Source organism: Salvelinus namaycush, chromosome 12, assembly GCF_016432855.1.
Source record: "Salvelinus namaycush isolate Seneca chromosome 12, SaNama_1.0, whole genome shotgun sequence".
NCBI classification, from domain to species: domain Eukaryota; kingdom Metazoa; phylum Chordata; class Actinopteri; order Salmoniformes; family Salmonidae; genus Salvelinus; species Salvelinus namaycush.
In genome coordinates this window covers 32,720,410-32,737,146 of record NC_052318.1, presented here as the reverse complement: position 1 = coordinate 32,737,146, position 16,737 = coordinate 32,720,410, and the positions used below count along the sequence as shown (strand labels likewise).

General features: G+C 44.4%; 1 protein-coding gene across 1 annotated transcript in view; it reads left to right on the top strand.

The window, feature by feature from the left end:
- Positions 1 to 16,737, top strand: part of mink1 (misshapen-like kinase 1) — a 52,742-nt gene that overhangs the window by 31,177 nt on the left and 4,828 nt on the right. Inside the window, exons 12-26 of the mRNA XM_039005539.1 lie at positions 3,577 to 3,684; positions 4,786 to 4,965; positions 5,253 to 5,423; positions 5,898 to 6,155; positions 11,287 to 11,366; positions 11,882 to 11,985; positions 12,118 to 12,218; positions 12,709 to 12,860; positions 13,157 to 13,277; positions 13,457 to 13,573; positions 13,672 to 13,786; positions 14,073 to 14,228; positions 14,377 to 14,520; positions 16,203 to 16,337; positions 16,515 to 16,615. Of these exons, the coding sequence (XP_038861467.1) occupies positions 3,577 to 3,684; positions 4,786 to 4,965; positions 5,253 to 5,423; positions 5,898 to 6,155; positions 11,287 to 11,366; positions 11,882 to 11,985; positions 12,118 to 12,218; positions 12,709 to 12,860; positions 13,157 to 13,277; positions 13,457 to 13,573; positions 13,672 to 13,786; positions 14,073 to 14,228; positions 14,377 to 14,520; positions 16,203 to 16,337; positions 16,515 to 16,615 (2,043 nt within the window). The remainder of the gene's footprint in view (positions 1 to 3,576; positions 3,685 to 4,785; positions 4,966 to 5,252; positions 5,424 to 5,897; positions 6,156 to 11,286; positions 11,367 to 11,881; positions 11,986 to 12,117; positions 12,219 to 12,708; positions 12,861 to 13,156; positions 13,278 to 13,456; positions 13,574 to 13,671; positions 13,787 to 14,072; positions 14,229 to 14,376; positions 14,521 to 16,202; positions 16,338 to 16,514; positions 16,616 to 16,737) is intronic.

Below are 16,737 nucleotides of genomic sequence, written 5' to 3'. Positions count from 1 at the left end.
TGTCGTTCTGCCCCTGAACAAGGCAGTTAACCCACGGTTCCCCGGTAGGCCGTCATTGTAAATAAGAATTTGTTCTTAACTGACTTGCCTAGTTAAATAAAAAAAAGCTATCTATATTGCTTTTTTTTTTTTAAATAATGAATATTATAATAAATAATTGTACATAATTTCTGTGCCAACTAAAAGAATTCAACTGGATTTAAATCTCAAATGTTAGATTCACCACATGCAGTAGATGGGAATTGATTATCACAAGGTCAGGTATCAACTTTTCTTCAGGGAGAGAAAACATTTTTTATCGCTGAATGTTCTCTGGAGATAGTTCATTAATTGGCAACAACAAAAGAGAAGACCAGCATCTTAAATGTAAAACATGTCATTAGCAAGTTATATCTTGTTTTAATACAACAATGAGGAAGCCTCTCTTAAGGGAGATGTTTTAATAGGGAGGATGTAGTGTCTTTTCAGAAGGCGGCTTAAATCTATTCAGGGCGATACCAATTAAAGTGATGCTCCAGAGCTTTTGTATAATTTCAGCCAGTAGTTTTGAAAGTAGTGCTCACAAACCAAAACGGGTCCCTGAAAATTGTAGACAATTGTGTACTACGTCATGCAATTCGTATGATATGTTACGAATAGGAATTTGTACAGTATGTTAAGAATTTGTAAGTGCTGAAGACCTATTCTCAACTGGCTGGCAGAGCATGTTTTGACAATGGATTTCGAAGTGGTTATGAAAAGAAACTTCACGTTAACTTAATTGGTCAACTCCACTAGCCCCACTGCATCAAAAAACATACTTTGTATATTTTTGGGTTGCTGCAGTTCAGTGTTGTGGCACTGTAACTTTGCTCTCTCGGGGCTGTAAGAACTCTGTCACAAAATATATGGTATAAGAGGCAGGAATTCAGTTGATGAGGGATTAATATTGCACCATTCCTGTTAGTAGAGACCTTGAAGAGTAGGCATATGAAAATAAATTAAAATGTAAAAAGCCTAAAAAGTAAGAATTTTGTAAAAATGTGCTCAACCAGGCGGTTGTCACTGTATGTAATAAAAGAGAACTGCACTTTGTCATACATTATTATCTCAAAATGTCTGAATATGTGGGAAACATGGTAGAAGAACCTGGATCATTTGAAATATATAATTCCTTTTGGAGGCACATTGCAACATACACAACCTGAAAACACATTCATTTCAATGTAATTGAATATTGGACATAAATTACCATAATTTGTATTTAAAAAATATATATAAATCCACATTTACCAAAGCTTACTCATCTATAAACTCCATTGAAGCAGACCTAAAGTATGTTTTTTAAATATTGTTGAGATGAGTAAAAATTATATTCAAATTGTAATTCAAATATATAAAACATTAAGAACACCTTCCTAATATTAGCGAAGAGACAGAATCATTAGATAATTTGTTTTGCTACTGTCAATATTTAGCTTGTTTTTGGTCGCAGTCAAAATGTGGTATTTCATGGGCCTCCCGAGTGGCACAGTGGTTTAAGGCACTGCATCGCTGTGCCACTAGAGATCCTGGTTTGAGTCTAGGCTCTGTCGCAGCCGGCCGCTACTGGGAGACCCATGGGGCTGCGCACAATTTGCCCAGCATCGTACGGGTTAGGGGAGGGTTTGGCCAACAGGGATGTTCTTGTCCCATCGCTCTAGCGACTCCTGTGGCTGGCCGGGCGCAATGCACGCTGACACAGTGTTTCCTCCGACATATTGGTGTGGCTGGCTTCCGGGTTAAGCGGGCATTGTGTCAAGAAGCAGTGGCTGGGTTGTGTTTCGGAGGATGCACGGATCTCGACCTTCGCCTCTCCTGAGTCCGTACGGGAGTTGCAGCGATGAGGCAAGACTGTAACTACCAATTGGATACCACGAAGTTGGGGAGAAAAAGGGGTAAAAAAATGAATGTGTTATTTCATAGTTTTGATGTCTTCTCTATTATTCTACAATGTAAAAAATAAAGAAAAACCCTGGAATGAGTAGGTGTGTCCAAACGTTTGACTGGTACTGTACTTATTCAAGAGTTTTCCTTTATTTTCCTGTTTTCTACATTGTAGAATAATAGTGAAGACATAAATGATGAAATAACACATGGAATCATAGTAACCAAAAAATGTTAAACAAATCAAAATATATTTTATTTTTGAGATTATTCAAAGTAGCCTTTGCCTTGATGACTGCTTTGAACACTCTTGGCATTCTCTCAACCAGCTTCATGAGGTAGTCACCTAATTTATTATTTGACCCTGCTGGTCGTCTATGAACATTTGAACAGTGGCCATGTTCTGTTATAATCTCCACCCGGCACAGCCAGAAGAGGACTGGCCACCCCTTATAACCTGGTTCCTCTCTAGGTTTCTTCCTAGGTTCCGGCCTTTCTAGGGAGTTTTTCCTAGCCACCATGCTTCTATACCTGCATTGCTAGCTGTTTGGGGTTTTAGGCTGGGTTTCTGTACAGCACTTTGACATCAGCTGATGTAAGAAGGGCTTCATAAATACATTTGATTGATTGATTGAATGCATTTCAATTCACAGGTGTGCCTTGTTGAAAGTTAATTTGTTGATTGGTGATGATGACATGAACATGCATCTATACATGCGGTAAAGCGGCATTGGACTAGTAACCGAAAGGTTGCAAGATCGAATCCCCGAGCTGACAAGGTAAACATCTGTCGTTCTGCCCCTGAACAAGGCAGTTAACCCACGGTTCCTAGGCCGTCATTGAAAATAAGAATTTGTTCTTAACTGACTTGCCTAGTTAAATAAAGTTTATTTTTTATTTTTATTTACGGTCATTCGAACTCGACCAAAACAATGGAATTGCCATGGAAACATGTGGGAGAAAGATACTGAATCTCCTTGCCCCCCAGGAAAATTAGCATACGTTTAGGCTATTGTTTGTGTGTTCCACACAATGTTGTGGTAAAAATTTGAGTATAATGTTTGCATATGGATGTCAATCCCAACACATGTTCATGTCATCAATCAACAGCAATACAGTTCAAAACGACTAACTACTACCACTGAATTCTGTATGCTAACTAGCTTATATGAACCAGAGTCAGTGTTTAGCAGGCATTTACCGCATCTATGGCATTGCTGGTATGGCTGTATTTTGACTTCTCAACCGCCTGGTAGAGATCTGTTATTTCCTAAATAAACATCAAGTTGAAAAAAAACCCATTGATAGTTCCTATTTGAGTTCTTAGTAGTAGGAATTTAAGTTTTTAATAATAAAAAATTGTAAGAAGAGACCGGTAAAGGTTTAAAGAACAACTGGCCAAGTGTTTGAATCAGGGAGAAGGTCAGTCTCAGAAGATGAGCAGGGCTGCAGTGGCTGGCGGTACATGTGTGACTCACAACCAACATCTCCCCCCTCCTCCTCCCGCTTTTTCTCTCTCGCTTGCTCTTTTACACCTTTTATTTCCTCTCACAGTGGAGGAAAAAAACTAACGGTTTATGCAAAAGTAAGGCATCCATTATAACCACAACATAATATGCAAAAGTGGCTTCCACACTCATTTCTCTCCCTCTCTCCTGTTATCCCTCTCAGCAACAGAGAAAAGAGCGAGAGATGGTGAGACAGCAAGAAAAGGGCCCCCATCGGAGACTTGACGATATAAGGAGGGAGGAGGATAGGAGGCTGGCCGAGAGGGAGCAGGTAACCAACCATGAGAAGCGCAGGAGCACAGTCAGCCAATTGTGGAGAGGTGTGGGCGTAGCCTATTCTGCAGGCTACTGCAAGCCACTCTGGCTGTGGAATGTCCGTGAGCTGGTTGCCATGGCAGCAGGGATCTAAATTAGAGTATTTATACAGAGATGAGTTTTCTGTGGGTGAGCTCAGTTTCTGCGTCTCTCTTTTGCTTCGTTTCTGCTCTACCTTAGTAACACTGTGACTGGCATTATATCAGTCAACCTACGTTTTATAATCAATTCTCCTAGTCTCCTTTTCTCCATAAACCGTTTCTCTCCTACCATTGCCCGTTTCTAAGTGATAACTAACCTGCATCGAGTCCTAAATGAAGAAGTGATGCAATTTATATGGATTTGTATTGTAGAGGCTAACAGTCAAACTGCAAAAGCTAATACCTTTTTGCAGTAGCTTTTAGTTTACCTGTAGAATTTTAAAGCCATGACAAATCACTAAGGCTGTGTACTAACTAGTGTATGACAGTCATAATTTCCCCCCTACATCGTGGTCTATTTATATCTATCCTCTTCTTCTCCATTGTCTTTCCTTTCCCTCTTCACCCCTCCTCCACCTCTCTCTTCAGGAGTTCATAAGACATAAGTTAGAGGAGGAACAGCGGCAGTTAGAAATCCTTCAGCAGCAGCTGCTTCAGGAGCAGGCACTGCTCATGGTAACTCTCTTCCTTCCTTTATCCTGCAGTCACCTCCTCTCCTCAGCCCTAGTCTACCCCTACCTCTGCCTGCAGGGCATACTGCTTACCTTACCCTCCTCCTCCTACTGGCACTTCACACCTCTCACCACTAGAGGCGTCAAATACTCCAGTTTGACAGTTTGCACTAACATACTGTATTTTGCTTCTTTGTTTTACGAAAACATTTCTTGAGAGAACTAGAGAATCATTGAGAGACTTTGAGAATAAGGCCCATGTCTATGTATACCCTGCATGATGTCCCCATCTTTGTATGTAGGATTGTGTCTGTCTGGGGGGCATGTCAAAGGGGTGTGTATTGTGTACTAGCCATGCTCAGGCCTAGAAAAGTCTGCTTTGACCGTATCATGGTGTGTGTGCAGGAGTACAAGCGTAAGCAGCTGGAGGAGCAGAGGCAGTCTGAGCGTCTGCAGAGGCAGCTGCAGCAGGAGCATGCCTACCTGGTGTCCCTGCAGCAGCAGCAACAGGACATGAAGCCCCAGCCCCTCTACCACTACAGCAAGAACGTGGAGCCCAACAATAAGCCTGCATGGGCCCGAGAGGTACAATAATGCCACACGGACATGAACAGTGGAACGTGCTATAACTTCAACTTAAATAACCCTATCGACCACACCTTTCATTAAATAGGGTTTTATAACCTAGAGTAATACCAGAGGGATATATTTAGCAATTACCCTGTAACAAGTTAGCATCAAGCAGTTATGCAGTATCACCTTAAGTGTCATCTTTTTTCCTGAAAGTTAGTCTGATTCGACATCTCTGTGATGGGCTTTCTCCCTCTCCCCCATCACTTCTCCCCTTATTTCCTTCCATTTTCCTCTCTCAGGTGGAGGAGCGCAGTAAGCTCAACAGGCAGGGCTCCCCCAAAATCTGCAACACTGTCTCTGACACTGCCATCCAATCACGCTCTGACTCCATCAGCCAATCCGGAGGGGGCCAGGCTGCTCAGACCCCGCCTATGCAGCGGCCTGTTGAGCCTCAGGGGGGACAGGGCAAGGTGTGTGTTGGTGTTTGTTCATCTGGGAATATATTTGTGTGTACTTTATTAATATGTTTCCCTTGTTACAATATAGTGTAGACATGTTGTTGAAATACTGGTTTATCACAATGGAGACTGCAATGTGTCAAAGTTGAGAGAAAAATTAGATGTTCTTTCCTTCCCCATGTCTTTTTCCTTGGACTGCATTACCCCCTGTCTAATAATGTTTATTTTACCTTTATTTATTTTCAATCTTCTTTTCCTTCCTTTTCTCCCCTCTCCTCCTCCTGGACCCACCCTTTTCCCTTCTTATTGCTTTCATATTGTCTTATTTCCCTAATTTCATAAAATGGCAAAAATCCCTATATGCCCTGCACAATCCTCCCTCCTATCACTCTATTTTGCTTGCTCTCACTACCTGACCCTGCCCTCTCCTCCACCTCTATACTCACTTCCTCCGTTCCCTCCTTCCTCACTGCTGCACCGCTGCAGTTCCAGATGGCCCACTTGGTCCCGCTGAAGCCCTACGCTGCCCCTGTCCCCCGCTCCCAGTCCCTGTGTGACCAGCCCACTAAGACCATGTCCGCCTTCCCCACCCAGGATCCCTCCCCCACCCCCCGCCCCGTCCACTCCAGGGAGCTGGTCCGACAGAACTCTGATCCCACCTCCGAGAGCCCCGCCCCACAGCCTCGCAAAAGGGAGGACCGCGGCCCCTGGATTCGCCTGCCAGAGATCGAACAGCCGCCCAAGGTGAGAGGCCACCTGCTGGGTTTTAGTCTTTTAGATATACTGTACCAGTCAAAGGTTTGGACACCTACTCATTCAAGGTTTATGTTTTATTTTTACTATTTTCTACATTGTAGAATAATAGTGAAGACATCAAAACTATGAAATAACACATATGGAATCATGTAGTAAGCAAAAAAAGTGTCAAACAAATCAAAATATATTTTATATTTGAGAATCTTTAAAGTAGCCACCATTTGCCTTGATGACAGCTTTTCACACTCTTGGCATTCTCTCAACCAGATTCATGATGTAGTTGCCTGGAATGCATTTCAATTCACAGGTGTGCTTTGTTAAAAGTTAATTTGTGGAATTTCTTTCCTTCTTAATGCGTTAAAGCCAATCAGTGTTGTGACAAGGTAGGGGTGGTATACAGAAGATGGCCCTATTTGGTAAAAGACCAAGTCCATATTATGGCAAGAACAGCTCAAATAAGCAAAGAGAAACGACAGTCCGTCATTCCTACAAGACATGAAGATCAGTCAATCTGAAACATTTCAAGAACTTTCAATGTTTATTCAAGTGCAGTCACAAAAACCATCAAGCGCTATGATGAAACGATCTCATGAGGACCGCCACAGGAAAGGAAGACCAGAGTTACCTCTGCTGCAGAGGATACGTTCATTAGATTTAACTGCACCTCAGATTGCAGGCCAAATACATGCTTCACAGAGTTCAAGTAACAGACACATCTCGACATCAACTGTTCAGAGGAGACTGCGTGAATCAGGCCTTCATGGTTGAATTGCTACAAAGAAACCACTACTAAAGGACACCAATAAGAAGAGGATGCAGAGTAGGTGAACGGATGATCTCCACATGTGTGGTTCCCACCGTGAAGCATGGAGTAGGTATGAAGGTTTGGAAGTGCTTTGTTGGTGACACTGTGTGATTTATTTGGAATTCAAGGCACACTTAACCAGCGTGGTTACCACAGCACTCTGCAGCAATCTGCCACCCCATCTGGATTGCGTTTAGTCCCACTATCATTTGTTTTTAAACAGGGTAATAACCCAACACACCTCCAGGCTGTGTAAGGGCTGTTTGACCAAGAAGGAGAGTGATGGAGTGTTGCATCAGTCTAATACTACAATCACCCGACCTCAATCCATTTAAGATGGTTTGGGATGAGTTGGACCGCAGAGTGAAGGAAAAGCAGCCAACAAGTGCTCAGCATATGTGGGAACTCTTTCAAGACTGTTGGAAAAGCATTCTTCCTTAGGAAGCTGGTTGAGAGTATGCCAAGAGTGCACTGTCATCAATGCAAGGGTGGCTACTTTGAAGAATCTAACATCTCAAATATATTTTGATTGAACACTTTTTTTGCTTACTACATGATTCAATATGTGTTATTTCATAGTGTTGATGTCTTCACTATTATTCTACAATGTAGAAAATAGTAAAAATAAAAACCCTTGAATGAGTAGGTGTGTCAAATTTTGACTGGTACTGTATATTTACAAAATATATGGGGGAATGAAAATGTTGCATACAATTACATTGATGAGAGCTATAATCTATCTGCAATATTAAAGCTGATCTACCTGAAAATTGCAGATGTACTTAATGTTTTGTACACCTAGTGTACATGCGGTAGAGGCCAATGGAACGTAGACCGTGGAGGATAGAAGGACATCGCATTGGCGCACATTAGCAAATCAGATTTAACAAAGTGGATATTCGTCATCCGTCATGATTGATGTATTGTAACAGGCCCACAATGTGGTTACTAAAGTCAGATTTGGCAGTTTTCACTGCATAACATTTAGAAGTTTCTTTTCAGGTTTAGAAGAAGTGACTACCAAATGCTAACTCTCGTTCGTATAAGCTGGTAGCATAGGCAGCATACAGTGGGGGTAGTCAGTCGTTTTTAACTGTAATGCAGTTGATTGGTGACGATGACGTGAACATGCATCTACACATGTGGTAAAGAGGTCAATCGAACTCAACCAAAACAATGGAATTGCCATGGAAATACGTGGGAGAAAGATCCCACATCTCCTCCTTGCCCCCCAGCAAAATTAGCCTACGTTTAGGTTATTGTTTGTGTGTTTCAAACAATGTTGAGGTAAAAATGTTAGTATAATCCTTGTTTATGGATGTCAACCCCAACACATGTTCATGTTTAAAACTTTTTTGGTTACTACATGATTCCATATGTGTTATTTCATAGTTTTGATGTCGTCATTATTATTCTACAATGCCTTTCTACAGTCTTTCGAAAGCCAAGTGAACAAACAGATCATCTTCCATCTCGAATCCCACCGTACCTTCTCCACTATGCAATCCGGTTTCCGAGCTGGTCGCGGGTGCACCTCAGCCACCTCAGCCACGCTGAAGGTCCTAAACGATATCATAACTAACATCGATAAAAAACAGTACTGTGCAGCCGTCTTCATCGACCTGGCCAAGGCTTTCGACTCTGTCAATCACCGTATACTTATCGGCAGACTCAACAGCCTTGGTTTCTCTAATGACTGCCTCGCCTGGTTCACTAACTACTTCTCAAACCGAGTTCAGTGTGTCAAATCGGAGGCCTGTTGTCCGGACCTCTGGCAGTCTCTATGGGGGTGCCACAGGGTTCAATTCTTGGGCCGACTCTTTTCTCTGTATATATCAATGATTTCGCTCTTGCTGCTGGTGATTCTCTGATCCACCTCTACACAGACAACACCAGTCTGTATAATTCTGGCCCTTCTTTGGACACTGTGTTGACAAACCTCCAGATGAGCTTGCCATACAACACTCCTTCCGTGGCCTCCAACTGCTCTTAAATGCTAGTAAAACGAAATGCATGCTTTTCAACCGATCGCTGCCCGCACCCGCCCGGCCGACTAGCATCACTACTCTGGACGGTTCTGACTTAGAATATGTGGACAACTACAAATACCTAGGTGTCTGGTTAGACTGTAAACTCTCCTTCCAGAGTCACATTAAGCATCTCTAATCCAAAATTAAATCTAGAATCGGCTTCCTATTTCGCAACAAACCCTCCTTCACTCATGCTGCCAAAACATACCCTCCATAAAACTGACTATCCTACCGATCCTTGACTTCGGCGGTGTCATTTACAAAATAGCCTCCAACACTCTACTCAGCAAATTGGATGTAGTCTATCACAGTGCCATCCGTTTTGTCACCAAAGCCCCATATACTACCCACCACTGCGATCTGTATGCTCTCGTTGGCTGGCCCTCACTACATATTCGTCGCCAAACCCACTGGCTCCAGGTCATCTATAAGTCTTTGCTAGATAAATCCCCGCCTTATCTTAGCTCACTGGTCACCATAGCAACAACCACCCGTAGCACGCGCTCCCGCAGGTATATTTCACTGGTCATCCCTATAGCCAACACCTCCTTTGGCCACCTTTCCTTCCAGTTCTCTGCTGCCAATGACTGGAACGAATTGCAAAAATCACTGAAGTTGGAGAGTTATAGCTCCCTCACTAACTTCAAGCATCAGCTGTCAGAGCAGCTCACAGATCATTGCAGCTGTACACAGCCCATCTGTAAATAGCCCGTCCAACCAACTACCTACCCCATCCCCATATGTTTTAGTTTTTTCTGCTCTTTTGCACACCAGTATTTATACTTGCACATCCTCATCTGCACATCTATCACTCCAGTGTTAATTGTAATTGCTTCGCCTCTGTGGCCTATTTTTTTTACCTCCTTACTTAATTTGCACACACTGTATACAGATTGACTGTACATTTGTTTATCCCATGTGCAACTCTGTGTTGTTTTTGTCGCACTGCTTTGCTTTATCTTGGCCAGGTCGCAGTTGTAATTGAGAACTTGTTCGCAACTGGCCTACCTGGTTAAATAAAGGTGAAGTAAAAATAAAGAAAAACCCTTGAATGTTTAGGTGTGTCCAAACTTTTGACTGGTTCTGTATATACAAAAGTATGTGGACACCCCTTCAAATTAGCGGATTCGGCTATTTTAGCCACACCTGTTGCTGACCCGTGTATAAAATCGATCGCACAGCCATGCAATCTCCATATATAAACATTGGCAGTAGAATGGCCTTACTGAAGAGCTCAGTGACTTTCAACATCGCACCATCATGGAATGCCACCTTTCCAACAAGTCAGTTTGTCAAATTTCTGCCCTGTTAGAGCTGCCCCGGTAAAAGTGTTGTTATTGTGAAGTGGAAATGTCTAGCAGCAACAACGGCTCAGCCATGAAGTGGTAGGCCACACAAGCTCACAGAATTGAACCGCCGAATGCTGAAGCGTGTGGTGTGTAAAAATTGTCTGTCCTCGGTTGCAACACTTACTACCGAGTTCCAAACTGCCTCTGGAAGCCATGTCAGCACAAAAACTGTTAGTCGGGAGCTTCCAAGCCTAAGATCACAATGCCAAGCCTCTGCTGGAGTGGTGTAAATCACCACCATTGGACTCTGGAGTAGTGGACACCCGTTCTCTGGATTGATGAATCACGCTTTACTATCTGGCAGTTTAACAGCCAAATCTGGGTTTGGCTGATGCCAGGAGAATACTACTTGCCCCAATGTATAGTGCCAACTGTAAAGTTTGGTGGAAGTGGAATAATGGTCTGGGGCTGTTTTTTATGGCTCGGGCTAGGCCCCTAGTTCCAGTAAAGGGAAATCTTAATGCTACAGCATACAATGACATTCTAGACTATTCTGTGCTTCCAACTTTGTGGCAACAGTTTGGGAAAGGCCCTTTCCTGTTTCAGCATGACAATGTCCCCGTGCAAAAAGCGAGGTCCATACAGAAATGGTTTGTTGAGATCGGTGTGGAAGAACTTGACTGGCTTGCACAGAGCCCTGACCTCAACCCCATCGAACACCTTTGGAATGAATTGGAATGCAGACTGCGTGCCAGGCCTAATCGCCCAGCATCAGTGAGGTCTGGCACTGCGGGGAAGCAAGTCCCCTTAGCAATGTTCCAACATCTAGTGGAAAGCCTTCCCAGAAGAGTGGAGGCTGTTATAGCAGCAAAGGGGCGACCAAGTCCATATTAATGCCGATGATTTTGGAATGAGATGTTCGACGAGCAGGTGTTTACATACTTTTGGTCATATAATGTATTTAGTAATGTCGGATATCTCTTGATCTTTCGCAGATTCCCCAGAGGACCGCCTCCATTGCCACAGCTCTCAACACCAACCTATCGTCTGGCATCAGGCATCCAGTCAGAGCCAGGTAACTCAGACGGACACATCTAAGCTACTCTCATTCTAATTCCGGCTCCTAGAACCAAATCTCCCGCTACTTGATTTAGGTTTTGGCGGCAAACACTTTGCAATCTGTCTTAACGAAGTCCATACCTCCCTCTGCCAAAGCCTGTTCCCAGTCCTTCCCTCCCTCTTCAGAAAGGGCACACGTTTATTCATATGTTATGCACTACATGCTAACATGGAGGTATCTGGCGATGTTTTCGATGAAACTATTTAGCAGGTAAGCAGTGTTTAGAGAATTTTGGCAAAAATTTGTCCCCACTAAACAAACAACACCTCCGAAATCATGCACCAAACAAAGTCAGTTTTACTCCCCGTCTCACTCATGAGCTCATTTGGCAATACATTCACATTTTAAACATGTCAGAATACTATTCTGATTCCAATCATGACACATGGAGGATGGTAGATCATGACAGAGTTATGATATTCACTGCTGAGGTTTTAATAACTAATAATCTTATCTCTTCCTTGTAATAGCAACCCAGACCTCAGCCGCAACGACCGCTGGGAGAGAGGAGATAGCATGAACCACGTATCCAATCTACCCCAGACTGGCTCTCTGGAGAGGCACCGGATACTCAGTGAGTCAATCACATTCTCTGTGACTGCTTATCTATCTCCTTCTCTTTCTGTTGATCCCTCTTATGGAATGAAAGCAAGCCCCAGCAATGATGTTAGCAATTCCATGTTGACATTCAGAATGTTGGTTTCAGGCTCCTCCAAAATAGACTCCCCCATACTAGGCCATGATGGGCGCATGACGGGGCACAAGCCAGGGGAGTCTCGCACGTCGTCCCGCCCTAGTCGCCCTGCTGTAAGTACCCCTCACCTGTAAAACACCCTCACTATGAACACTGCATGAAGGATATTCAGACACTTTACACACCCTTCCCATTTGTCAGCTGTTCACACGCATCTTCTTTTCAGCTTATCACTTTTGAAATGAATTTTCACTGACTATTCTGCACTATTGTAACACCTGCACTCACTCCCCAATCCCTACAGCGGATCTTTTTCTGGAAATTGACTCCTACACTAACAGTTTCTCTTTTTTTCATATCCTATTCTCTGCACTTTTCTTTTTCTCTCTTCCTACACCGCTCACTTCCCTGTTTGTCCACTGCTTCTTCCAATGCACAGAGTTACAAGAGAGCTATAGGAGAGGTTAGTATCTGTGTGTGTGCTGTGATACACATGTATTGGTTTCACTATGTCAGGCTGCTGTGTTAAGTTACACATGCCTGTCATAGTTCTAGTATGCTGGCAAAACCTGTCGTCTGTGTGTCGTGTGTGTGTGTGTTCAGGACCATGGGCTGTATGCTAAGGAGCGTCCTGAGGAGCAGCCCAGACCTCCGGTGAAGGCCAATGACTACTCCTCATCCTCAGAAGGCAGTGAGAGCAGTGAGGAGAGTGAGAGTGGAGAGGGGAATGAGGAGGAGGACAGCCCTACAGACCGGTCAGTACCAGGGTGGGAGAACACACACTGACAAACAGGAAGGAGAAAAAAGGAGAGACAGCTTATTGTGTGAATAATGACATTGAAAGGAGAGACGGCTTCTCGTGTAAATAATGACATTGAAAGGAGAGACGGATTCTTGTGTGAATAATGACATCGAAAGCCCATTCTTATCCTCTTTATACCGCCACCCTCACCTTCCCTTCTTTCATTTTCCTGTCTACCTTATATCCTCTGCTGTTCCGTCATTTTCCTCTGTTTCTTCCTCCTTGACATCCTCTCCTGTCTGTCTTTAGTCCCCGGGATGCCGACACTGACTCGGTCAACACCATGGTGGTTCATGAGGAGGAGGAGGGCGAGGGAGGGGAGGAGGGGCAGGCTGGAGGCTACAGGGACCAGACCATGCTGGTGCAGAGGGTGAGTTATGTCTTTCAGGAAGTAGCCTACTGGACTAGAGAGAAGTAATCTGTATTAAACACACATATGTATACATGTATGTGTGTGGAGTTGTGTAAATGTGTGTGGGTGGTCAGGTTACTCTTATGTAGGAGGTTGTGTTGGGCCATTGTGACTGGTTTGTCCCCGTTGCCTGGCAGACACCAGAGAAGCGGAGCCACAATGGATACACCAACCTGCCTGATGTGGTGCAGCCCTCCCACTCCCCCACTGACTCCGCCTCCCACTCCTCCCCTGGGAAAGACTCTGTTTATGATGTGAGTCTCTCTGACTCTCTCCCCGAATACAAGTACAATCATGGACATGGTTCTCTGCCCAAAACTCCATTCTCTCCCTTCCTTCCTGTTTCCTCCAGTATCAGTCCAGGGGTCTAGTCAAGGCGTCAAGTGGCAAGTCCTCCTTCACCACCTTTGTTGACCTGGGCATGTACCAACCACCAGGTGACACTGCGGATGCCATCTCTGTGGGCAGTAAGTACAGACAGAATGTCTCATTATCAAAAGGTTAAATGAGGTTCCCCTATACACCCTCAATTCCTTAGTTCCCTATTCCAGTCTCTAGCTTCATTACTCGGCTCACAATCCAGCATCTTTTACTTTACTGCTGTTATTAAATCTGAGTCATGGAAATGTCTCACAGCAGGAGGGCAGCATTTGCCCATAGTAGCTTGATTCAATATCATTCCCTTAAGGAAGTTTTCTCTCCTCTTCCCTCTAAACTTTGCCTGCTTCTCTGCCTCCCTCCTGCTGTGTCCAGGCCTGGGCTCCAGGTTTGAGCAGCTGAAGATGGAGGTGAGGAAAGGCTCCATGGTGAACGTGAACCCCACCAACACACGCCCCCACAGCGACACCCCCGAGATCCGCAAGTACAAGAAGAGGTTCAACTCTGAGATCCTCTGTGCTGCTCTCTGGGGTGAGACAGACGGCACGCTGGTCTAAGCTATAGCCAACACTGTAATCATTTTATTCCATCCACCATGAGTATCACATCTTCTACATATTTCCTGTAGGTCCTGATTGTTTGCATTTTGGGGATATTTGTATCTGTGTGTGATTCCCAGGTGTGAACCTGCTGGTGGGGACAGAGAACGGTCTGAAGCTGCTGGACCGTAGTGGTCAGGGGAAGGTCTACCCCCTCATCAATTCGCGCAGGTTTCAACAAATGGATGTTCTGGAGGGACTGAACCTGCTCATCACCATATCAGGTGATTAGTACTGCTCAGCACTTGAACAACACTCTGCGCTCACCTGGGGTCTGTTCAGGATAAGTCACAAAATCTTCAGATAGAATCTGTTAGCTCTACATTTTGCCTTTCTATCTGCAACGTCCTGAACGTTTCATTTCAACTGAATACACCCGTGGCTAGTTAAGGATCATATCACCTCTACCTTACCTGACACCCTAGACCTACTTCAATTTGCTTACCGCCCCAATAGATCCACAGACGATGCAATCGCCATAACACTGCACACTGCCCTTCTGGACAAGAGGAATACCTATGTAAGAAAGCTGTTCATTGACCATAGCTCAGCATTCAACACCATAGTACCCTCCAAACCCATCATTAAGCTCAGGGCCCTGGGTCTCAACCCCGCCCTGTGCAACTGGGTCTTGGACTTCCTGACGGGCCGTCCCCAGGTGGTGAAGGTAGGAAACAACACCTCCGGCCCCACAAGGGTGCGTACTCAGCCCCCTCCTGTACTCCCTGTTCACCCATGACTGTGTGGCCATGCACGCCACCAACTCAATCATCAAGTTTGCAGATGACACAACCATAGTAGGCCTGATTACCAAAAATGACGAGACAGCCTACAGGAAGAAGGTGAGGGACCTGGCGGAATGGTGCCAGGAATATAACCTCTCCCTCAATGTCAACAAAGCGAAGGAGCTGATCGTGGACTTCAGGAAAAAGCAGAGGGAGCAGCCCCCTCTCCACATCGACGGGACTGCAGTGAAGGTGGAAAGCTTCAAGTTCCTTGGCGTACACGTCACTGACGATCTGAAATGGTCCACCCACACAGACTTGTGGTGAAGGTGGCACAACAGTGCCTCTACAACCTCAGAGGAGGCTGAATAAATTTGGCTTGGCTCCTAAGACCCTCACAAACTTTTACAGATGCACCATTGATAGCGTCCTGTCGGGCTGTATCATCACTTGGTATGTAAACTGCACCACCCGCAACCGCAGGGCTCTCCAGAGGGCGGTGCAGTCTGCACAACGCATCACCGGGGGCAACTACCTGCCCTCCAGGACACCTACAGCACCTGATGTCACAGGGAGGCCAAAAAGATCATCAAGGACATCAACCACCCGAGCCACGGCCTGTTCACCCCGCTATCATCCAGAAGGCGAGGTCAGTACAGGTGCATCAAAGCTGGGACCGAGAGACTGAAAAACAGCTTCTATCTCAAGGCCATCAGACTGTTAGTCATCACTAGCCGGCTACCACACGGTTACTCAACCATGCACCTTAGAGGCTACTACCCTATATACATAGACATGGAATCACTGGTCACTTCAATAATGGAACACTAGTCACTTTAATAGTGTTTACATACTGCTTTACTCATTTCATATGTTTATACTGTATTTTAGTCAGTACCACTCCAACATTGCTCGTCCTAATATTTATATATTTCTTAATTCCATTATTTTACTTTTAGATTTGTGTGTATTGTTGTGAATTGTTAGATATTACTGCACTGTTAGAGCTGTGAACACAAACATTTCACTACACCCGCAATAACATCTGCTAAGTATGTGACCAATAAAATTTGATTTGATTTGACAAGGACCTGTGCATCACAAACTCCATCTGTTGCTACTCAGCCCCTTTTCTTATCCACTGTATAACCTCTTACTGTGTGTGTGTGTGTCTGTCCCAGGTAAGAAGAACAAGGTGCGTGTGTACTACCTGGCCTGGCTGAGAAACAAGATCCTCCACAATGACCCGGAGGTTGAGAAGAAGCAGGGCTGGACCACTGTAGGGGAGATGGAGGGATGTGTCCACTACAAAGTGGGTGAGTAAAGGAAGGACTGAGACAGCGGAACAGTGATGTGACCCGTTATTGAACCGTATATCTATTATCAATGCATTTTCCAACCATGTACATTTACACATATGGTTTTTGCCTTTTTGGATGTGTTTATTTATAGTATAATATAAAGGCTCTAATCCCGCTTTGTTGTTTGTCTAGTGAAATATGAGAGGATCAAGTTCCTGGTGATAGCTATGAAGAATGCGGTGGAGGTATATGCCTGGGCTCCCAAGCCTTATCACAAATTCATGGCCTTCAAGGTAGGTCTCACTTTTCCTGCCTTATTGTTCTGAGTGCCAGGTGTTCTATTTCCCACAGCCAGTCAACCAGAACAACATGAAAAAAAAATGTATGTTCTCCCTCTTTCTCGTCTCTCTTTCCG